The sequence below is a fragment of the Felis catus genome, chromosome E2 (genome assembly GCF_018350175.1).
Source record: "Felis catus isolate Fca126 chromosome E2, F.catus_Fca126_mat1.0, whole genome shotgun sequence".
Lineage (NCBI taxonomy): Eukaryota > Metazoa > Chordata > Mammalia > Carnivora > Felidae > Felis > Felis catus.
This window is the reverse complement of record NC_058382.1, coordinates 19,510,819-19,535,455: the sequence shown is the minus strand read 5'-3', so window position 1 is coordinate 19,535,455 and position 24,637 is coordinate 19,510,819. Positions and strand designations below refer to the sequence as shown.

The window sequence follows — 24,637 nt, the reverse complement described above, 5'->3', positions numbered from 1 at the left end:
GACTCACCTGCTGATGCCCTCGAAGGAGGCCTCCCTGCAGACACTGCCGCTGTCGGTGTTGACACCACGCTGCAGAGACAGAGGGAGCGTTAAGGGTAGACTCGTCACACGGGGCCACGGCGCAGGTCCCCACAGCCTGCATGGGAGTGCCTGCCTCCTCCATCCAGCCTTAGGACTGGGGAAGAACCTAGAGCCCCCACCCCTGCCCGGCAAACATATCCATCCCTTCCTGCCTGTCAGGTAGCTCCCAGCCAACCTCCCCCTCCCCACAAAGGCAGGCAGTTCCTTTCTCTGCCACAGCTTGAAAAAGGAGGAAGGGGCCACACAAACAGTGTCCCCGGGGCACAGGAGCCTCCTCTATCAGATCACTTTGCCGAAATCAGCTCAGGCTGTGCAGGCACAGATGGGGGCGACAGGACCAGGCTCCACCACCGATCTGCTCTCCCGGGCCGGCGTCATCTCCCTCACACACATATGTGTACACACGCTCCCCACTGATGGGGTCCAAACAGCACTGTCAGATCCAGCCCTCCCGAGATGCAGGTAGGACCCAACTCAGGCATGACGGGCCCTCCCCGGTGACACGAGGAAGCTGCACTACATCCCTCTTCTTTCTCTAGCTGTAAGGAGACTCCAGGTGGAAAGGACAGGAGACAGACCAAGGGACTCAGAGAAGAGTGTGCCATCCCCACAGAGACAAGGCCTTCTGACCCACCCTCTGCCCCCAGGAACCGCAGGCCGATGTTTAATAACGGCCCCCAGAGAAAACACACCGGACCGTCTCTGACCACAACCATCTCACGGAATCTTCCTTCTTGGCCATCAAAAGAGCCGAGCGGAACAAAGAGAACATGTGAAGGGCTCAAGTAAATAAATAAATAAGCAAGAAGAACCATTTCTGAAGAAGGGTCGATTAACAAGGGAGAGAAAGGTCACTTTGGGAGGGAAGAAGGGTTGCACACTCTCCATATTTGAAACTCCCCAAGGTCAAAAAAGCGCAAGACAGCAGGCTTCTTCTCTGAGCCACTCCGCAGCCCCAATGCCGCCACAGCCCTGTTTAAGGAACCACAGGCCCATCGCGCACCCCAGCCAGCCCCAGGTGGCACCAGGGACCCACCACACACCCTGCCCCACGTGGTACTAAGGACCCACCATGCTCCCCACCCCACCCCATGTGGTACCAGGGGCCAGCAGCGCACCCCACCCCACCCTCAGGCTGTGGCAGGCCCTCGGCCATTCAGTGTACTCGATTCTAAATCTGATGCCACAAGCCCAGCACCCTCGTGGGCAGATGCCACAGGTGCATCTTTAAAATCCTATTAACAATGGAGGAGACACAGGGTGGAAGCACATTGATATTCTACATCCACGGACTCCAGGAGCTCATCCTGACACAAATACATTCTCCGGCTGGGTTTTATTTTAACTCTTAGAGTAGGTATCTTGTCACAGCGGCCTTCTGCCAGAACACAGCACATCCCAGGGACACGGGAGAATCGAGGTCGTGACCCTGGACACGTTCAGCCACCCCGGATGAGAAGGTGTCACTCTGTGTCACCGATGCCCATTCCTCTAGGTTCTCAATCCTCCCCTATGCCTCTGCTGGGACAGGCAGCTCCCCGAAACCCTTCCCCGTGGTGTCCGGTCCCTGGATACCAGTCACTTACCAAAGTGAGGAGCACGGAGGGGCCTTGTGATGTTAGGACACTGGCAATCTGAAAGGTCAGAAAGAAAAATCCACTTTTGAGCAACCGTGAAGACGTTTGATGGAGATGATACACCACCACTACTTAATCATGGCGGCTCACATTTACGGAGCACAGTGTTAAAGCGGGCAGTGACGTTGCTGTCCCCATCCTGCCGCTGAGGACGCCGAAGCTCACAGAGGCCAAGGGACTTCTGAAAGCCACACGGCTATCAACTGGCAGGGATTCAAACCCAAACATGGCACACCTTCCCACATGCTGCCCTACCTCCAGGCCCCACACACATCCCAGGCTCCAAACCGCCAGACCTGCCCACCCTGCGAGGCCAGCACCTCTGTCCATCTGCCAGTCCCCCCTAAAAGACCTGTTCGTAAGAGCTCTTAGGCACTGATCCCAACAGCCTCCTGTCCCCAGGGCAGACACTTTCCTCCCTGTCCCCTATTCATCTCCTAGACCCTGTCTACCCTCTGTCCCCCATCCTACATCCCTACTCTCCATCCCTGCTCCCCCTTGACCCATGCAGGCCTCTTGCCCCTGCATATTGGTTGCTTTGCACCCCGACGCCATGAAGGAGCGTGTCCTGCAACCCCATCTCTCCACGCCTTTGCCTGGGCTCTCACCTCTGCCGGGCGCGCCTCCTCCCCACCTCATCAGTGCGTACTGAGAACCGAGGCCCTCTGGCCCCCCGAGACAGGCTCGCTCATTCTCTCCTCTCCTGCCCCATTCCTTCAGCAAAGCACCTACCACCCTGCATTAGCCATGACATCTGTACCCCAAGAACGCCAACCACCCCAGTGGGAGCACTTTCTCCCTCTCCTGGCCCCCACTCCTCAGTCTGCCCTGCAACTTGGCTACTGTAGCTCCTACTGCATTTGAGCCACCCCCCCCCACCCTAAACTCCTTCACACCCCGACACAGGGCGAGAGTGAGGAAGATTTGTTTGTGTCTTAAACAGCCTTACTGAGCTACCACTGACATACTATATAACGCACATATTTAAAGTGCACATTTTGATAAGTTTTGACATATGTATATCTATACATGATTTTTTAATACTGAGAGGCTCCCGGAGAAAACCTGGAATATACTGAAAAGTATAAGAAGATAAAATACACCTACAATCCCATCCCCAGAGACTTTTTTTTTTTTTACCTCTGCACATAAAAACAGAGATCTGTAATGACATTTGGATCATAAGGAGTTACACACTTCACTTATTTCCTGAGATTAAGTACTCTTCAGCCACGTGACTCCCACCAGTCACTACGGCCGGGGATGGTAAACAGCCAATGAGCCCCTGATCACGGCCTGCGCCAGTCCTCCAGACATCATCTCATTTCGCCACCCGTGAAGCTGGTGCTACAAATGTCCAGATTTCACATATGAGAAAGACTATGGGTTCGCTCATTTGTTGAGGTTCACAGTTCAAAAAGAGCGAGCCTCGGAGCTGAACATACGGCTGCATGGCCCTCTCTCAATAGACATGGCACACGATTTACTTACTCATTCCTCCACTGGACACTTAAGTAATTTCTCATGGTTAACCAGTATAAGTAATGCCTGAGGAACATTCTTCTACACGTGTTTATTTCCTTAACATATTCCTTCAAAAATTTATTTCCTTAAAAACAAAATTAGACCCAGTGAGACTGCTAGGTGAAACGCCATATACGTTGACCTTTTTGATGCCACTGGCCAGGTTACTCTCCACATGTGCACCAACCGTCTTCCCACCATGGTGCACAAGGCTCCCTCCCCACCCGGACCCTCCCCTCTGACTCGGAACCGCTCTGAAGACTGAATCCCCCACCTCTGTGCTGCACAAACCAACGGCTTGGCTGAATCCCCGCCACTCCCGCAGGCCCTCCTGGAGGAGTGGGGGGCGGTGGGGGGGGGGACTCATTAAAAGAACAAGAGCTGTGCATGTCAGGCCCCTGGGTGTGTTGTCACGTCGATGTGAAGGGTCTACATTCATCAGCACAGAATGATTCCGTCAATTACGGCAGCAGCACCGGAGAGCAAGCAGGCACTTGGGGATTGTATGTGCTACTGTCCTTGGGAGAGGGGAGCCACATAACAAATGTGTGGTCTGACGGTTTTTCTCTGGGCAACGGCTCAGGACGTGCCGGTTAGGAATAATGCAGAAAGCAGTCCTCTCTGCACCGCCTGATGCGCAGGCGGGTCGAGCCCCGACACTGAGCAGGCTGGGCGTCTGCTACTTCTGGCAGGGCAGCGTCTTTCATCGATCACGGCTGCTTGAGCGGGCCCTGGTTACCTTTGCGGTTGCAAAACCTCCCCCAGCCTGGCAGCTCCACCCGCCCTTCCCCACGGACACCCATTAGCAGTACATTCTCATCAGCAGACCCTGATTCCAGGCCTGGCGATGAAGGAGACGGGACGCGCCTGTGTGTCGCCAGCTCAAAATGCAGCTCCAGCACACGGGATGGCACGGCTCTGTCAGCACAGGGCCTCATTTCCACGGAGCGGTGGTCACTGGGGACCCATCAGCTCTCACAAACCAGTGCCATTAAATGCCCCTGACTTTTTTCGTGCCACGGCCAGCATCGATTTCCCGGGCAGCCGGGCCTCTCTGGCAGGTCGAGGTAGATGGCACACACAGAATTTAGCAGGGCCTTGTGCACAGGGACCCTCCCCACCTTGGGGACAATCAGAGGCTTCCCGAGGACATCTCATGCGCCTTCATGTCCAGGGTCCCAACCAGGCCTGAAGGCTACTCTTCATGGGTGATGATCCAGAGAAAGGGGCAGGACAGTCCTTAAATGGTGCTGGTAAGAAAGCCTGTGCTGCTCTAGGGAGCTGGACCTTGCAAGCATCTGAGCTTTTAAAAATGAACTCTTTTCCATGGCAGTCAAAAACAGGGGTGCAACTTGGTGGCTGGGAATGCATTTAAAAACATGAACTTGTTTCAAAAACTTAAGTATCAGGAAAGATCACAAACCACATGGATTTGCAGCCACTCCTGACAAAATGAAGTTTCCAGCAACTCTGGACCAGCAGTCCAGATGTAGCAGCCATCCCCACAGGGCCCCCCACACCCCTGCCCTCAGACCCCGCCATTCCCTGATGCTTCTCCACACCGAGGCCAAGAGGCAGGCAGCATCTGTCTCTGTGCCACCACAATGGTATCTCTTTCATCCATCCGGCCCGCATCTGAGCCAGTGACCCTGGCACCTCCCAACATGTGCCCGGCACCACAAAGGAGAGCAAGCGCATGAAACGTGCCCTCCACCCTGCAGCTGCCCTCCCATGAGGAATGCCAGCCTCTGCACCGCACTTGAGTGAGATGTCTTGAAGCACCTGCCAAGGTTCTCCTGAGCACCCCGTTCTCAGGGAGGCACCATTTGCTCTACCTTCCCAATAATTCACATCAGGTCGTCTATGGGGATGAAAGGAACCAGGCAGCCATGTTTCCTATATCAGACGCCTGCATTTTATACATGACGTCAAGTGACCAGCCACAGCCTGGGGTGCGGGCCTTCCTGCCTTCTTTCAGAAAAGACAAGTGAGCTGCTTCCCATCTGTGATTTTCACAAATAACCAAGGCTGCCCAAAGCCAGTTGGGGCTCGGCACCATAGAAGTGGCCTGAGGAGTCCTTTCCTGATCCAAGGGGCTTCCTGTCACCATCTATGATGGAGCAGGTCCCAAGCACCTCAAGGGCCCCCCAGCACAGGTGTCTTAATCCAGTAGTCTATATCGTCAGGCTCCATTTCGAGCCACAGAAAATCGAAGTCACTTGGGAGTCTATGTCATCCCCTTTGTCTGACAGGGCAAATGCAGAAGTGGAGGGTCTCTGGGGTCCAAAGGTCCTGGGGTTGCCCCCTAACCCTGCTGCTTCCCCGGCTAAGGGCCCACAGTTAGGGCCTTTCACCTTGGCCTTGGCTTCCTCTGCAATGGGGCAGGGGCTGTGGCCTGCATGGGATAGGGCACAAGGGATGTTGCTGGAACCAGCAGGTGCCACCCCAGAGTGAAGCATTTGACCAACTGTTAACAGTGAGCCTCGTGTCCAGTAAGAACCACAGTGGCAACAGTGATGAGAGTACTGATTAACGATGACAGCAGCGATGATAGGACACAGAAAAAGCTCCTGGACCTGACATCCTGTCCTCTGAACTCCTCTGAAGACCTCATTTAATATTCTGCTTTGTACATACAGACTCAGAGTGAGCTGCTCTCTGGGGCTGTAATTCTACACTATCACTACCGGCTCTCCCGTCCCGCCACTCCAGACTCTGTTTCACTGCATTTGGAGGCCAGTTCTACTCTTCTCCCCCCAGATCACAGTACAAACGGAGTTGAGTTTCCCCCAGCCATAAAAGCAAAAATGTCAGAATGCAGCTGGGGAGGCTGCAGTGAAGAGATGCTCTGACTGGGTGAGTCCCAGGCTGCCCCCTCCAAATTTCTGGAAAGGTCAAGGTCCCCAAGGACGATAATGTTAAAATGCAGTTTATAGAGGCAGGAAGGATGCACTTGCCAAGGAGAGGGTCAGAAACAAAATGGGAACGAAGGATGAGCGGGTCCCTTGCTCCCTGGTACTTAGAGATGCAAGGTAAGTAGCAAATGACCTCATTAGGAGCACGTGAGTAAATGTTCAGGCTATTTGAGATCCTATACCCAAAGAAATCAATACAACAGGTCACAAGTGTATTAACCGACTCTTTAGATGCTATGAGTTGCCCCCCAGTAACTCAGTATTGAAATCCAAGGACAAAAAGAAAGATCAAAAGCCACCCTCTCTCCACAACCCAATCAGGCAGAAGGTGCTGCAGAAACAGGTGCCCATGGCCCTGGGCGTATGGGTGCAAGCCGCACTCCTTCACCAAGGCCCCCCTGACCAGGCACCAAGGGCCACAGTCACCCTCTGCACCAGACCGTGTCCTGGCTACGGAGTTCAGCCTTGGGTCCCAGCAAGCTCTGATGCCCACACACCCCTGGAACATTTACTCAAGCTGGCTGACTGGCTCCTCTGCTGCTTCCACAATGACCCCCAGCACTTAATGTATGTCCACGTGCCACCTTGGTCTGGGGAAATTGGCATACGAGGGCCCCATCCCGCCAATCCTGCCAGGCTGGCGGTAGGCCTGGAGCAGCAGGCACTGACCTGCTTGGGCCATGGGGCCTGTAATACAGGCCTCCCTGTGTACCTGGCAGTGGCTGCAGTGTTGGAGGCCTTGGTCTCCCAAGGAGACCATGGGGGCGCACGGCTGTGTGCTCACCTCTGCCCCAGTCCTGCCCCATCAGCAATGAAAGTCAGGGGCAGCCCCTTGTGACTGTCTGGATTCGGGACAGATGCAGAGTCCCAGAAGGACAGTCATTCACCTACCCAGGCCACATGACACCCCTGGGCACCCACGTTGGGAAGTAGATTAAATCCGGGGCCTCCAAATGCACCCCACCCACAGGTCTCTCAAAGTCTGGGGTTTTTCTGACAGCAGCATCTGCAGCCGGCAATGGTCTGTGGGGGAGCACCTCCCCACCGTGAAGGCCTGGGCTGAGCCCGAGGGGCGCTTAGATCAGACCTCCCAGAGCTGTCCTCCCACTGGGAAGCTCAGCAGCCACAACCCAGGTACAGAGGCCTCCAGCTGCCGAGTCAGGGCACCGCCCAGGCACCTCCCCTTCAGGGAGGTCTGAGGTACACACTTCCCATCTGCTCTCTGCAAACGTGGGCACTGCCGAGGTGGCTGGCAGCCAGGCGGTGGCATCCCACAACACACAGCCAGGCTATGGCAGCGAGAGGAAGGGGATGCCGGAACGGAGGGGTGACGGAAGCCCTGACCTGCACAGAGAGGAGCCAGCTGCTACTGACCTCGTCTGCATACTGGACGTCATCCACGGCATACTTCTCCTTGAAGTACTCCTTGGAGTGGATCCTCAAAGGGAAGCACAAAGAACACCAGGGTCAGGGTTTGGCCACACTCGGCACGGGCTGCGTTCCCGCTCTCAAGCCCAGACCATAAAGCCCCGGGGCCCATTCCCGCCCTGACACAGAGCAGGCACAGACTCGGATGCCAAGGGGCACTGGGCCACAGATTTAATGCTGAACCGTCTGCCTCTCCTGACCTCCCCAGCTGACCTCCACTCGTCCTTGGAGCCCATGACCCTGGCCACCCGCAGCAAGCATCTGCAGACCAAACTTCACCCTCCACCACCAGCAAGAGCCCACCAGGCAGCCAGCCAGCATACCCTTTGGGGCATGAAATAAGCTGCCTCCCAGGAGCTGCCCCCCATGGAGCCTCTTTAAAGGAAAGTTTTAAAATTAACATTTTAAAGAAGTCAATATCAGTATTACTCATTGTGATGAGAACATTCAAGCTTACTCATCATCTCTGAAAAACCAGCCATGAGAAGACAGACAAAGGAAGGAGGAGGTTGGGCCATCTCCCGGAGGGCTCCCAGTCATGGTCATGGTCACGGTCAATGGTTCAGCCAGCACCTTCTCATCCCCCCGCCTCCCGGCAGGTGGGTGAGTTGATGTCACTGCTGGTGACAGAACTCACATGAAGTGGAGCACTAGCCACACGAGGGGAGGGTGTCACAAGCCAAGTCTATTGACGCACACACGCCATCCTGCGCCATCCCACGCCTGGGCACCACATCAGCACAGGGGATATACCCCCCAGCCTGCCTGTGATCACATGGTATTCTAGTCATCGAGTGTTAGATCCGAAAGCGGCCTCGGGAGAAAACAGCAGATGGTTTTCAGACTGTGCTTCCTGGACTCGCAAGGGTGAGCAGATGACAGGGGGGTGAGGGTGCCAAGGGCAGTGTGCCTGGGGACGCCCAGAGGGGGCAGGGGAGGGAGCACACTTCCAGACTTGGAGATGACCACCTCCAAGAGCAAGCTCCATGTGCCTTTAAGACATCAGTGACCAGAGTCACTGCCCAGGAAACAGAAGCCCACTACCCTCCCTGAGCCCTGCACGGCTTCCCTCTCCACTCAAGCATGCGCCAGACAGATCATGGCCAGGAAGCAGAGAGCATGAACCTGGGGGGCAGATGGGTGGGCCTCAGGGATCAGCAAGGAGCTCACAGCCACACACGGCGAGCAGGACTGAAGAGATGACGGTCTCACTGCAGCGAGCCGCTCGGTGCCCCAGAACGCTCTTTGCTTTATCTCTCTTTTGGCTTCTCTGAAGTGGGCACTGGGTGTCAAGCTCTTGCTGTTAATTAAATTTGCACAATCCAGGCACATTAGCTTCCACGCCTGAGTCAGGACTCAAACGTCAAATGGCCAAAGTCTGGCACCACCAGCAGTACCACCTGAAGGAGCTACGGGGCAGGAACAGATGACAGGCACCTGGATGCGGGAGGCCCCGGTTCTCCGCTTACTGCGGACAGCTCACTGACCCTCGGCTACTACGCGGTGACACTCTCAGCCATGCGCAAAAGCACATGCCAGAAGGGAGGGGTGGGGCCATCAGTGTCATCACCACGTCCACCCTCGACTGCACCAGCTTCAGTCTCAGCTCCAGGACGGATGCCCTGCATCCTCGGCAGGTCCCCAGTCCACCTCTGGTCCCCAGCCACTTCATCGCTTGCAGCTGTGGCAGGCACCCAACGCCAACTCCCAGCAGATTTGGGAAGTGCAAAGGGCCTGCTTTCAGGGGATGCTCCCTACAGGTGGGCATCTCAGCAATTACCCCAGGGAATGTGTGCCTGCCTGCCTGCCTGCCTGCCTGCCCTGCCTGGGAGTCTCGGTGGTCAGGCTTCAGCACAGACCTAGATTGGAGACCTGAGAACATCTCCACACACTCAGCCTGAGGTCAAGGTCTTCGCGATACGGAACCAGGGGAGATGGGAGGAGGAGGTGTAATGGCGAGGCAAACACGAGGTAGCTGTGACCTGTGGGTGGCCCCAGGGCTGTGCGCTCACCTGTCCACCCCTCGCCTACCAGCCATAAGCCGCTCCACTTGCCACAGGGGCCGAGGAGCAGCCAGGGCCAGCCAGCCCACACGAGAGCCTGCTGCCGCCACCCTGATTATCCGGGAGGAAGGCAGGGCAGGAGTCAGTCCCACCACGTGCCCCTTGCCCTCCTCAAAGAAGTCGAATGACACAGTCCTGAGCACCCACTGGGCCTCAAGGGTCAAAACCACTGACTAGCCACAGGCCTGGTTCGTAACAGGAACGATCACTTCACAGATACAATGTGAAAAGCATCTTTTCTGGCACTTCGCCTGCCATTCTCTCCTAAAGGGCACAGATAATTAAGTTTGAGTACTACTTGTTTTTCATGTTTTGAGGCTAATTATAGTAAAAATAATTTAAATGTCACCCTAAGGGAGACGTGTGCCAGGCCACCGCATCAAGCCAGCCACCAGAGACTCAGCCGTGATGACTTGGTGGGGTCGACCAGGGAAGGAGCGGCTGCTCCAAGAGCCCCGCTGGACAGGCAAGAGAGGTCAGCAGGCAGCTACAGGACCCACTGGGGGCCAGGCTGGCGGCAGCCACACGGAGGGCCTGCACTCTGCCCTGTCTGGGGTTCGGGGTCCAGCGGGGCAGCTCATGCCAGATCCCATCACATGGCAGATCCAGAAAAAACCACTGGACCAGGGGAGAGTGGGTCAGCAGAGAAGCTGACCTCACCCTAGAAACTGTCCCTTCAAAGGGAAGGGACGGCTTTGGCAGGAGAGAAGAGAGAGCGCCCCACTCAAAGCGGTTTGTGACTTCACCACCAGCAGCCGGGGCCAGCATGAGTTAGAGGTGGCCTTTCCCAGAACTCAAGGTCAGGGTTGACACTGCGAGTACCCACGCCCCGTGCAGGGCCTCCTGTGAGAAGGAGACATTAAGTGAATGCCTGTGGTGTAGACACAATGGAACCCTTCAGAATATGAAATTTCCAAGCACAGGTCTTGCCAGCTAGCTGCCCACCTGTGTGCGGTTAATGAATAAATAACAGGACCAAATTACAGCAGTCACCATCAATTTCAGCGGCCAGAGTCTGCCTTCAGCTACACGCAACGCTGCTGCCTCTCATCCTGCTCACAGCACAGCACTGGCACTCGCTCCCAACGTGGGTCGGCAACCACTGCAACATTCCAGTGGCTCGTCAGAGAACAGGTCTCTCCAAAGCAGTGCAGGTTCCTGATCCTGGGGATCACAGCCGTGAGGCAGTGCTGGGCATCGGGGGAGCCAGGGCTCCGGAGGTGATCAAAAGGAGGCCCGTGATCAGCAGAGCCAGAGCCCCGGGAAAGGTGCCCAAGGGTTCTGGCAAACGCTTACCCAGGCCTCGGGCTGCCTGAGATCAGGCTCCCCCAACCCCGGACTGCCTGGGGTAAGAGCCAAAGGGGCTCCCTCAGCCTCCTCAGGAAGGCCTGCACCTCCGTCAGTGCCCCTCCCTGAAGACAGAGGGAGGGACAGGGTGAGGCCACCAGGTGGGCTGAGGCGGCCTCAGTCCTCCTGACCCAGGTGTGTGTACAGGGTGCAGAACGGTAGCTGTGAGAAACCACTCACAACATACACAACCCGCAATATGCACACATACCACATCACACCCTACCACACGCCCCCGCACACCCCATCCCACACGTGCACATACACACCGCATACCGCATACACCCAAACCACACCCACCCACAACCACTCCCCTGGCACCCACACACACATCACAGCACATGCGCATCAGCTCCCATACCAGAAAGAGCAGGGCTCAGGCCCTGAGGCCCTGAGCCCGGGGGGAAACTCCCCCTCACCACTCCTGGGCAGGGCCCTCAGTAGGATAAGCACCCTCCTCCCTGCAAACCCCACACCAGGCCCACTGTCTCCCATACCAAGCCACAGTCTCAGCCAGGAGACAACAGGAGCAGAACACGGTCAAGCTGCAAAGGTTCTAGTAGGGCCCCCCAGACCCCGCAGGCCCAAAGTCACTCACCCTCTCTGGGCGCTGAGGCTGCCTGGTATTGAGTTACGGAGACAATTTTAGAGGACCCCAGACACCCCGGCAGCCAAAGCTGCCATCAGCTAAGCCTGATTCTGACAAGACATGATGGGAAACACTCTCACGTCCAAAGGCCCCGGACTTTTGTCAGCAAAGATTCCAAATGAAAACAAATGAGAAGCTACCCTACCCCTGTACCCAAAAAGGCCCGGGGTGAGGAACAGGCCGGGCAGCAGGCAGACCCCTCGGCGTCTGCTGCCCTGACAACGGGACAGGCCCTCTGTGCAGGAAGTGGCAGACCCGCAGATGGGGGTGTTGTTTCCCTGGACGACCGTGGATTGCAGGATCTGCCAGATGGATTTTCAAAAGCCATCAGAGACTGAAAAGGAAGCTGAGGAGCTGAAGGTCAAATGTTCAGGCTGGTGGGTTTTGATTGCAAAGGCCAGGTAATCCCGCAGCCTCGCTCCTGAGCCCTATTGATTATGAGTGTCTGGAAATAGCCACATGCAATCAGATCCGGCCATTCCCCAGCTCCAGCCCCAAACAACCAACTCATTTACCACTGCCCCACTATAACTGAGCCTTCTCTCCCAAAGGCTGGGGACATGGGGACCGGGAAAGGGGCACGCCAGAACAGAGGAAGGGAAAGGCCTGCCCAGGTGGCCACAGTGGGGAGCCAGGTCTGTAGGAAAGCGGGGTCTAGCTCTCTGCTGTGGAGCCAGAAGGCCCCTGGGGACCAACCTGCTCATTCCGGCCCACCCAGCATGGAGCCTTTCCAACTGGGAGACCCACACTGCAGACCCATCTCTATACTCAAAGGCCGCACAAGCAGCTGTGTCTGCACCAGACAATCAGCTGGCTTGGCAAAGCAGGGACAGACTGAAGGAGAACTTTTAACAGTGGTCCTAAAGGTCGGCCATGACCAAAGCACAGAATATTATTCCTGTATTATTGAAGATTATGCTTCAGAATAGCCAACTGCTAACAGCTGTTCCCTGACCAATCAGGTCCTGGGTTTTAAACCCTCCAGTCAAGTGCCATGTGGCTCCCCAGATGGTGGCTGTGGGGAAACATAGTGAGATTTGCTCAGATTTTCCCACTGGATGGTAGAGTCCCTAAGGCAGGGACAGGCCTTTCCTCCCACTGCCCCAAAAGACATCCACCCTCCAGGACAGGCACTCCCCAATTTCACACAAGAGTCAGCCCTACATAAAAAGCAAGCAGACAGAAGAGAAAATGCACTCAGAGGCTCCCCTACATTTCCAGACAGAAACTCCAGTGAGGCCCTGCTCACACCCTCCCCTATCCCCCCCACCCAGGCCCACGTCTCCGACTGCAGGACCGGCACTCCTGGAGACAGTAGGGAGCCACAGGGAGGATCACAGACAGCCAGCTCACAACCCCGGGTGCTGCAGAGGGGCCCCAGCTCTTTGTGGGGTGTGCCACTGGCAGCTAAGTGACCGCCTAGAGTGCAGGAAGGGTCTGGAAGGAATCCTCTTACCAAGACCAGACCTACACTCTCACCAGGAACCTTCTCACCACAGCTGAACCAGTCACCAGGGTTTTGTAGCAAACCATACTGACACTCTTCACTTTCACGGACCCTGAAGGTCTGGGCTTGCGACAGAGCCCAGAGTGGACAGCTTATCTCTGCTCCACAAGGTCTGGGACCTCAGCAGCAGGACCCAAGGGCTGGGACTTGGGAGTCACCTGTTCTGATGGGTAGTCTGGCTGTCAGCTGGGCCTCCGCTCCTCTCCATGAGGTCCCTCCTACATGGGCCCCCTCACGGCATGGCAGCCGGGTTCAAGGGCCAGTGTCCCTGAGCAGGACCAGGTACAAACCACAGTGCACTTTATCGTCTGTCTACAAGATGACCCTGCCACACTCACACATCGAGGCAGTCACCAGGTCCTGACCCGAGTCAAGCAGGAGGGGACAGATTCCACCTCTGCATAGGGAATGGCCACAAATATTGCTGTGGTCATTTTTGGACATTACAAGCTGCCTGTCCCTGCCATCTACCACCTCACTTCAGTGTCACAAACATAACCGTCCCCACTCTGACGACAGCCCTGGCGGTGCCTCACGAGCAGCACTGTCACTGTTCCCCAGATAAGGAATCAGAGGCCCCAGCAGTGGCGAGACCTGCTCCACAAAGGGGCCGTGCTGAGCCGTCCGGCAGGCTTCCAGCAAGACGGGCCCATAGGACCTGCGCAGGCCACACCACCACACTGCTGTTTCCTTTCAAAGCAGGGAAGTTGTACGGATTCAACCAGGAATTTGATGAAGACTGACTATAAAGGCTACAACAGGATGGAGAGGTGGAACCCACCCTCCCAGGAGTACCCATGTCTCCAGGCCTGGATATGCTGATCTAACAGGAGGAGGCATCCAGGAAGAATGGACCGAGGAAGGCCTGCCCCAGGCCAAACCCGAGGCCAGTTTCTCTGCAGGTACAAGACACTGTGGCAAGGCAGGCAGGAGGTCCAGAGGACAGAGCAGACATCTGCCTCTGCACTCCCCCCCACACCCCCACCCAGGCCTGGGCAGTGTAGAGCCTCTGGGGGCTCTCACTGGGCCTGGCTCACCTTGACCAAGGTGCCGCCCCATCCCTCTGGGAAGAAGACAGTACAACCTTCCGTGTCCACCCTGACCCGGGTATGGAGGCCAGTGGGAACCTGCTCGTTACAGCAGGGACACATTTACGCCATCTGCCCTGAGGCCTCTGAGAGGGCCAGAACCTACGTGGCTGCTCAGTCACGCACTCCAGAGGCCAAGTGGATCAGGCATGGCCACTTGCCACCCTCCTCCCCCAGAGGCAAGCAGGAGAATGTCCTCCAGGGAAGCACAGCCCACTTCTCTTCTGCCGTGAGTGCTGCCTAAAGCTGTCTTTACGGCAAAGCTGAAGGCCTGGGGCCAGGAAGCCCCAAAGGAGAAACGTTACCAACCTGTGAGCCTGGATCCCTTGCCCCAAGATGACAGAAGAGGGATCTCTCAGGCCAACCAAAGAAGCTATGGAGTCTGCACTGAAGGGCCGGTGGGGAAGGGTGCTGCATGAGGCACAGGAGGCCCTGTCCTGGGGTCTGCACAGAGCAGCTCCCTGTAGCAGCCACAGGCCCGCCAGCCCACCTGGTAATGAGTGATCGAGGACACGAGGCAGCGAGGGCTGCAATTCAGACGTTTGCCCAGAATGACCACCCTCCAGGCAGGAACGACATGCTGAAGGTGATGAGCATCTTCCGGGATCCCCTGAGCACCTCAAGCACCCACGGTGAAGTACAGCGTCTGACTCAGCACCTCTGTGCAGGCAGGATGGCTCCCAAGGTGGGTGGACATGGCCAAGGGCCCTGGAGCTGGTAGAGGCCGTGGATGATGGGGAGGAGGCCTCTGAGCACAGCCCAGCCCTGGTCCCACACTCTTCACACAGCACAAGCCTACAGCCACTGACCTGTCTCATGGGTGAGCCAACTGAGGCAGGGCCTCCATCTGAGCCAGAGACGGGCACACAACAGGCATCCCGCAATGCCACATTAGCGATGGGCCTCAGAGAATGGTCCCAGGCTGCCCTCTCTGACCCGAGCCAACCCCCATGACACCCAAGGTGGGGCCGCCTCCCACTGATGCCATGCGGGAGTGATGGTTCACTAGGGCCACAGCCTCTGACATTTTAACAAAGCTGAGAATCCAGAATTTCAAGATTAATAAATAGTACCTCCAAACAAACATGACCACAGTCTGTGGCTCTGACACCCCTTCCCAACCAAGGCCGCAGGCTCTGGCCCTGAGCAGACAGTCAATGGGCCTGACCACTGAACCCCGCCCCCCATCCCCGGCTACTCTTTCCCTCCTTGTCACCACAGGCCAGACCCTTCCCCCTGCCCCAACCCCAGCGGTGGTCAGCAGGCCCAGACTGCTCCTTACTTTCCCATCCAGGTGGCATAGCTGGCAGGAAGCCTGGGCACAAATAGGGTTGACTTCCCGGTGCCGACATCAATTGTGCCGTAGCAGCCTGGATCCGTGACGCCAAACGCCCAGTGAAAGAAGGACTCCTGTGGTGAGAACAAGGACCCTGGTTACCCGGTCAGCAGGACAAAAACATGAGGCACAGGGAGAGGTGTGGGGTGTCGGAGCGAGCACCGAGCACCCTAGAAAGTCAGCTCAGGGCCCCCCAGCCCCACACAGTTGTCCATCTATCCACTCTGTCCCCTGACAGCTGCGGGCTGTCTCCCACTTCCGGGATTTGGCATGGGGCAGCCTGGCTGGCTCCTCCCACCCTGCTTTCAGCTTTCTCTGATGATGCACATTTCACGACATGCCCCAGCCCCACCTGCACCCCTCCCCGGCAACACCCTCATGCCTCCCCGCAGGGCACCCTAGGGCATGCCAGGACATGGGTGCCCATGAGCACCACAGGTCCGGCTCAGCCCTGCCCGCGCCTCTCTGCTGCTCCCATGCCCGAAGGTGGGCAAGATGCCACTCTTAGACAGTGAGGCCAGACATCTGCATGGAAAGGAGTCCTCCATTTAGGACTTCTTACTTCCTTCTCCCACCCCCGGGGCAGCTGATGACTTCAGTGTTTAGCAATAAACATTGAGCTAAAATAATGTTCGAAAGGTATGAAGTGGAGGAGGATCTCTTCTAAAATTAACCTTGCATAACAGCAGTCAGGGAGCCAAAGGCTGAATTTAGGAGATCGATTTTTAAACCACAAAATACGTAAACCTCAGGAAGCCTCAAGACTAGGCAGAAAAGCCTTACTGAGACCTCCACGTCTCTAGCAACCAGGGGACTGCAGGCTTGCAGCTGCAAGAACAATGTGGCATGGGAAATGTGCAGCGGGAGCCACTTGCGGCATAAAAACACCCCAATGGCTCTCAGCAGCCGACAGCCCATCTGTGTCCTGCGCAGGGGACACAGCCCAGCTGGGGAGGCCACCACTTGCCGCGCCTCCACACTCAGGTCCCCTTCACATTTCCCTGACTCCTCCTGGCCTGGATGCTGGACAGCCTTGTCCCCAGGGAGGTTCCGGAGTTCCCAGGGTGCCAGGCCCCAGATCTGCAAGTGGCAGGGAGGAGAAGAGAGCCCTATACTTGGAGTCCAGAGATGCGACTCTAATTAGTCCCAGCTCCCCCTCTGCCAAGTCATTTCCTCTCGGAGCCTCGGTTGCATCATCTATAGAGTGAGTGCGATGCTAAGATCGATGAGTGGGGCTGGCTCAGGGCGTCTCCGGCTTTCTGGGTGAGCCTCTCTGCTCAGTGCCTTTGCTCCTGTTCCTGGGAACTGAGTGATGCCAGCGATTCCCAGCCAAGGCTGCCACATCCAGGCTGCAGCTAGGCTGCCCCTACTACCCTCCCCCGCACAGGGCTCCAGATCGTTAAGGAGTCCCTAGTCTACTTCCCAGGTCAGGAAACTGAAGCCCGGTGAGGGTCAGTGAGTCAGCAATGGCCAAACCATGATGAATGTCTGGGCCTCCTACTCCTGCTCAGCACCCTGTTCACACGCCCCCTCCCGGACGTCTGCAGCCCCCTGCAGCCCCCGTCTTCCCTAGCACAGGAAGAATCTGGCCCCAGGAAGTCAGACCTCCCCATCTGCACCTCTGCCCAGCCCACCCTCTTACCACCCACTCCTGTGGACACTACCCTCCTCCCCAGCCTGGAACACCCACACCCAACTGCACTTGTCAGAATTCACCCTGGCCTTCAAGGGCCCACACCGAATACTGCCTCTTCCGTGAGGCCTTCTTGCCTACTTGCTCCCCCAAGAATGTCATCTTTCTGTATTCTGACCTAAGAGCTGAGACTGGCTGGCATCAGCTCTGCCTTCAACCACAGCTAGGAGGGATCTGCCCCTCCAGACTATTGGGTATGGGCTTCCTGGGTACCCACGCCTCGACCTGCCCTCAGAGAGCCTCTGCAGGGTCCCCTTGGGGGTAAAGCTGCCCAGGGCCTACCAGGCCCGATGGTGGAGGAGGGCGGGCAGCCCACAGAAGGCCGGGTGCACGCTTACAGGAAGCTACCAGGGCGGGCTCACCTGGCGGAAGAGGACCCCGGTGTCGGTGCAGTAGCGCTGTGTCTCCTCCCCGCCTTGCAGCAGCACCACAGAGCCTGCCTGCACAGCCGGGTTCTTCCGCAGCCGCTCACACAGGCGCCGCCTGTTCAGGGCAAAGAGTGCCAACGGCACCTTCAAGGTTTCATTCCCCAGCCAAAACGAAGGTCTGCAAGACACGAACACACATTGCCACAGAGGCTCTGTTAGCGCCACCAAGCACATCCGCCACCCGTGGCCTCAGGTGACTGGAGGGCCGAGCCTGCTGTGGGACCCCCATTAGCATGGGGCAAGCTGGTCTAACCTCAATCTGCCTGACCTAGAGACAGCCCCTCGCTGGGCTGCCGAAGACCACAGGGCCCCCTCAGCCGCACCCTCCCCTGCTGTCCCCGAGCGCCGGGCCCCGAGAGCAGATGAGGGAAAACAGCATCTGTTTAACCAGCTGGCAGGTGAGGCCCATGGAGGGAAGCCTACAATGGCTTGGAGACGCACTCAACTTCTGCCCTCAAGGATCCTACTATCCATGCAAGAATGAGCTGTAATCTGGCCCAGACAACACTGGATCCCTGCCCAGTGCCTTCATAATGCTGTCTTCTCAAGTCACAGACCCAGCATCCTGGGCCGGGACACCCACCTGGCCCCAGCACACACACACACAGGACACCCAGTACCAGGGCCTGAAGTGAGTCTGTGCCGAGGGGATCATGGTGAGATGGACTGGGCAGTGGCAGCCCTCAGGGTGCTCTCCTGAAGGACCCACATCACAGGAGAGCAGGTGGATGTCTCTCCCCACCCCCACCCCAATCCCCTCTACACTGAGAAAACAGCTCACCCTCCCAGCACCTACCCCCCAAAGCCCACCTGCCTCCAGACCCTGCATCCCATGTCTATTCCCCGGTTGCTCCAGCATCAAGTTTTCCCTCTCAGGATCGCTCTTTGTAACCAGTGTACAGGAACCTCACCCTTGTAAAAAATAAATAAGGAAAAACACTTACTTCCATTGACCGCAACGCCCCTCCAACAGTTGATGTCTCTGTCCCCTTTGCAGGAAATATCCTCTGCGGTCACTCAAGTCCACTGTTCTACTGCCCATGCTCTCCTCGATCCCCTCCCTGGCCTTGGCCGGGTCACAGTGACCCCTGCTCCTGAACCTGCACCCAAAATCCTCATGTGGCTTCCCAGTCCTCGCCTAGCTTCTGGGTTCCTAGGCACCTGGGGGCCACTCTTTCCACAGCCCCCCACCAGGCTCAGGCTCGCTCCCCCCTCAGCGCCACCTCCAGCTGGAGGAACCCCTCTCCTGCCTGGACAACCACAGGGAACTCTCCAGGCTCTCTCAGTCCCAGCTTCCCCCAACCAGAGGGACACTTTACAATGCAAATCGGAGCAGGCCCTCCCCTGCCCACGCCCTCTGCTACCTAGTGCACTTGGCCCAGAGCTACCAGGCACTGAGGGGATGCAGCCCCACTCTGCCTGCACTGGCACTCCAGTTCTTCCCCAAACAACAAGAACACTCCCCAGGGGCCTGGATGGCTCCCGTTCTCACTGTATCCGGGCCTCTGCAGAAACGGCCACACTTTCCAGAAGCTTTCCAATACTCTGTCCAAGACTTATCCCCTACTCTCCTCACTCCTCTCTAGAGCAGAGGGCACTGGCTGACATCATTTATTTACTTGCTCATGGTCTCCCCAGGTAAAACGTAAGCTCTAGGAGGGCAGGAACCTCACCTTCTTTCCGAAAGAATGACCAAACGGAGGACAGGGAGCGGAAGACAGAGGTAACATCCTAGCAAGTGTGCTGGGGGCTAGGAAGGCTGCCGGGCCAGGCCCAGGGGGCGGCGGGGGAGTCAGGCAAGTGCATGTGGTGTGTGCCCCAGGGAAGGGGGCAGCAGGTGAGCACGCAGGCCCAAGAGGGCAGAAACAGCCCAAAGCTGGTTGAGAAAGAAGGCTCTGCCAGGGACCACAATGAGAGACAGGCACCGCACTCACCTGGCCATGGGCCCCTCAGAGACGGGGACACATGAGCAGGTGACACCCCCATGCACATCATGGCTTAAAAGCCACCGCATTCTGGTCTTCCCCGGCTTTCCTCTTTACACGTACAGCTCTCTCCTCTCTCCCCCCACTTAGCACCCTCCAGGGTGCTTTCCCTGCTCCGCCCAGGTCCCCCTAGCACTTCAGTAAGGCTCCAGGTGGATTTAGCCGCTGGGAGGCAGGGCAGGAGACTAAAGGGTGGAGGGAGGACACAGAATCCATTCCCTGCTCTCCCTGGTGAAGCTGGAACCTGATGGCTGGTGGTCCCGCCCCGCAGGACCACAGCTTGGCTTCCCTGGCTCCTGACCAGCTTCCCTCCTCTTCTCTCCCAGGTCCCCTTAACCTGCCCACAGCTCTGTAAACTGACCCTGCATGAAACTCTCTTCATCACCCCTTTGAGTGAGGCCCTGCCAGGTCCCTGGCTGAAATGACACATCTACCTTCTTTTTTTTTTATTTTAATTTTTTTAATGTGTATTTATTTTTGAGAGACAGAGAGAGAGAGAGTGTGTGTGTGTGAGAGAGAAAGAGAGAGAGAGAGAGAGCGAGCAGGGGAGAGGCAGAGAGAGACAGAGAGACAGAATCCGAAGCAGGTTCCAGGCTCTGAGCTGTCAGCACAGAGCCCAACGCAGGGATTGAACCTGTGAACCACGAGATCGTGACCTGAGCCGAAATCAGGTGCTTAACCGACTGAGCCACCCAGGTGCCCCGACACATCCACCTTCTGACACATAGGCAATCTGTATGTACTGGTGCTCACTGGGGAGGTCCGCCTCCACGCACAAGAAAGTAATCCCATGGAGACAGATCTGGGCCTGCTCTGGTCACTGCCACCCCAGTGCCTAGCACTCCGCTTGGCACACAGTAAGTACTCAATAAATATCTGCTGAGTAAACAACGGTCACGATGTGGGGCCACCCACACAGCTGTGCAGATCAGAAGTTGCCACGTCGGCTCCAGTGGGGCAGGAAGCAGACCCTTGGGCCCACCCTGGCCCAGAAAGGGAGGAAGGGTCATGCACACCCCACACGTGTCGACAGGGCTAGAGCTCCCCACCCCAGTCCCTGGGCCTTGCCCTTACAGAAGGGTTGTACAGGGGCCAGGACTTCCTCTGAGCTGGGCTGCTTTTCTGCTGTGCTCAGCCACAAGGATCAAAGGGCAGAGGTGACAGCTCGTGAACATGCCTACATCCCAGCTGGCCATGCAGTCAGGAACCGAAAGTGCAGTCACCAGCACCCGCACGGCCCCCCACACTCTTTCCCCTCACTCAGCAAATCCCAGGGAGGGGATGGCACAGGGAAGAACCTCATCTCTACAGACTCCCCAGTGGCCCAGCGGGAGCATCACTAAGACACTGCTGCAAGTGGCCTCGGCCAAAGTTGCCCGGATGCACGAAGACTCCATAGCACAACTGGCTGAAAATGCCCAGTTGCAGCCAGCACCCATCCTCTCGCCCGGCCCACCTCATCCCCCACCACTCCTCACCCCTCTCCCTGACCCTCTCTCCTTAAACACACCAGACACTAGGTCCACCTGGCTTGCCACCATGCCCCCACCAGGAAGGCTCTCAGAAGAAGAGCTGGGCTTCCTCTTGTCCAGAACCTTCTGAGAGGCCTACATGTTTCAGAGCATCTGGACTGGGACCTTCTGGCCCAAGGGCCAAGCAGCCCAGAACAAGACAGGTAACTTGTTAAGAATCCTCTCTAGGAGCGTCAGCTGTTATTGTGAAGAAAACGTGCAATACTCCCTAAGTCTCCATGGTCTCAGCCCGAACAGAGAAGGGCAGCCCAGGCCAGCCCAGGAGCTGCATTACTGCAGGGCACCCCCAGAATCAAGGTTATAGAGACGTGCCCTTTAATTTCTCCTGACGTAAACCAACCCTCTCCCCCCATCCCCAACAGAACATGGGGCCCAGAGCCAGTGCAGGTGACTTCCCGCAAGCTCAGCAAAAGCAGCACCAATAAAACGCCTCCACCTAGTTTCCACTGGCGCTTTCACAGATCCCCAGAACTGAAAAGGCAAAAGCCAGGTCATCCCCAAGTGCCAGTGTAAATAAGCCAGCAGAGGCTGGCACACCAGCTCTGGGGCACCGGAGAGACCCAGAGAACAAGCTCCGGTCCCCACAGGCCAGCCCACCCCTACCAACCGCCAGGGCCCAGGAAGCAGCCAGTGACCAGGAGTGGGGCCAGCCTCGGGGAGAGTGTGACGCTGCTGTCCCTGCAACCCTATCCCCCCAAACCATACTGAGCCACCCCCTCCTTTGCCTCAGTGGCCACCTGCGGGGTTCTCACCCACGGGGGATTCACCCATGAGGATTCACACACAGAACTTAGGGACTCCATCTTCTTGGGTGGGGAAAAAGTAGATCTTTCTTGCCTTTAACCTCTCATTCAACTGTACATTTTCTTCAGTTATTATTAATGCAAGGAACTAACCACGGCAGCATCAGCAGTGTATGAATCTGTCACCAGCAACAATCATATGTGTTTTCCTATCATATTACTGATGTCACGGGATCTCAAAATATCACTCTTGTTCATCGCTACTTCATAATTAGGGTGGTCATTAGGCCTGCTGTTTTTATGACTTAATGTGTTAATAAAGAAGCATATATTACTATACAGCAAATTTATTAACATTTTGATAATTGTATTTCAATGTAATTAGTTTTCCTTGTAATTCTCTGTATTTTATTTTATGCATTTAAAAATTTTTTTTCGTGTTTATTTATTTTTGAGAGACAGAGAAAGAGAGCAAGCGGGCATGGGTGGGGGTGGGAGGGAGGGGGGCAGAGGGACAGTGAGACACAGGATCTGAAGCAGGCTCCAGGCTCTAAGCTGTCAGCACAGAGCCCGACTCGGGGCTCGAAACCACAAACTGCGGGATCATGGCCTGAGCCGAAGTAGGACACTTAACCGACTGAGCCACCCAGGAGCCCCTATTTCATGCATTTAAAAACATGTTGAGAAGGGTACACAGGCCTCACCAATGGGCATGGGGTCCACGGCACAGACAAGGACAAGATCCCTGCACTAGAATGTAATGCCACTTCTAGATGGGGCCCACACTGCTAAGTTCCCAGCAAGAAAGACCAGCCATGGGCCTCTGCTTCCTCACCCTCAGCCTCCGGCTTGGGCTGGGCCCCAAGCCCACTGGCTGGCTGTCAGTAAGGGCAACCCACTCACCCTGGCTGGAGGGGCCTAGAGACAGCTGACCAACACTCCCCCACCCTGCCTCCCTCTTTCCCAGGAAGGGTCAGGGGGGTCTAAGCATACACAGAGACCAAGAGAGAGAGAGCTATGGAGTCAGGACCAGGCCTGGAAAAGGGCCAGAGGAGGGCAAAGGAGCACTCAAAGGCCAGCCTGCCTCCCACAGACCCACCCCTACCCACCCACCAGCGTCAGCCTGACACCTCTGCTCCAGGAGCAAAAGGTTCGTATCAGGGTGGGGACAGGCTTTGATCCAGAACCTGACTCTTCCAGTTACTTTCTCTCTCTGAAAATGCTGACTCCGGCATGACCTATGACCCAACAGGTACACACCGAGGGCAGCTCATCTGCTTTTCCACACTGGCAAAGGCTCCCTGGGAAGCAGCTCCCTGGGAGCCACTCGGTTAAAGAATTAAAGGTATTTCTTGGGGCGCCTGGGTAGCTCAGTTGACTAAGTGTCCGACTTCAGCTCAGGTCAGGATCTGGCTGGCTGGGAGTTCCAGCCCTGCGTTGGGCTCTGTGCTGACAGCTCGGAGCCTGGAACCCGCTTCGGATTCTGTGTCCCCCTCTCTCTCCGCCCCACTCCTTCTTGTGCTCTCTCTCTGTCTTTCAAAAATGAATAAACATTAAAAAAAATTTTTTAAGGTATTTCTTCATCTTACTTGGAATTCTGTCTCCCCCCCCCCCCGCCACATTTCCTTTCCTCAATCACTGAGAGCCTCCTGCAAAGCAGGACAGCACACTGGATTAAAGTTCCCCTTTTATTCATTAGGCATCACGTCACCCAGCACCAATCACAGGGTGGCCAAATGGCCCTGAAGGTACAAAATGACCTGATCCCTGGGATCCAAGGATGCCAGAAGAGGCATAAAGGGAAGCAACATCTCAACCACAACTGGCAGGTGTGCTGACACGGAAAAGCATCCTGCCAGTGGAGAAAACTGGGAATCTCTGGAGTTCTGAGCAGGAAGCTTGTATCAGAGGTCAGGAGGGAGGGCAGTCAGGAAAGGTTTCTAGGAGGAGGAATCATCATCTAAGCTGGGCCTGCACGTATGTGAATAGTTACATCGGAGGCCAAGGGCACTCCAGGGCCAGCAGGTGAGTGGGCACAGCCAAGAAGAGAAAGGAAAAAGCCAGGTGAGGGAGGAGATGTAGGCAGCTCTGGGTGCAGCCAAGTCTCATCTCTGACCACGGAAGGCTCAGGCATGGCTCAAAGAGGGGGCACCAAGTGCTATGGGATGAGGGGTCGAGCGGTGAGGGAGGGCTTCAGAGCAGACCCTCTGGGGGCTATGGGACCCTCCATCTCATACATGACGTCCCTGCCCAAGCTGGTAGGACAGAGCGGGGTCAGCCCTGAAACACTCCCCAGGGGAGCTTTTTATTGCACCTGGTCTTCTAGTTGAATCTGAGATGCTAGTTTAGGGCTTCCAGTGCTCCCCAAATCACACGCAGCACACTCCAGTCCCTGAGACTCTCACAGCCTCCCCTGGCCCAGGCTCTGGAGGACCCTGCAGGCAACCAAATCCGACCCCCCGAGGAGCCCATGACCGTGACTTGATGGCATAGTGCCTCATTACGTCTGACGCCCTGATCTGTCCTGTGTGTGCAGATGGGCAGAATTTTGCGGGAAACACACTCAGAACCTACCCCCCTTAAAGAAGCTGCTAGGGTTTGACCTCAGATTCAAAGTGTCCGGCAGGACAGTCCCACACCACGGCCTGGGATGGCTCCTGCCAAGGAGGCCCTGTCAAGCT

The 24,637-nt window shown here is 56.6% G+C and overlaps 1 protein-coding gene across 1 annotated transcript in view; it reads right to left on the bottom strand.

Moving 5' to 3' along the window:
* Positions 1-24,637, bottom strand: part of PEPD (peptidase D) — a 112,322-nt gene that overhangs the window by 85,927 nt on the left and 1,758 nt on the right. The window contains exons 2-6 of the mRNA XM_023245695.2: positions 17,631-17,814; positions 15,522-15,649; positions 7,532-7,595; positions 1,668-1,715; positions 8-69 (exon numbers count right to left, since the gene is read on the bottom strand). Of these exons, the coding sequence (XP_023101463.1) occupies positions 8-69; positions 1,668-1,715; positions 7,532-7,595; positions 15,522-15,649; positions 17,631-17,814 (486 nt within the window). The remainder of the gene's footprint in view (positions 1-7; positions 70-1,667; positions 1,716-7,531; positions 7,596-15,521; positions 15,650-17,630; positions 17,815-24,637) is intronic.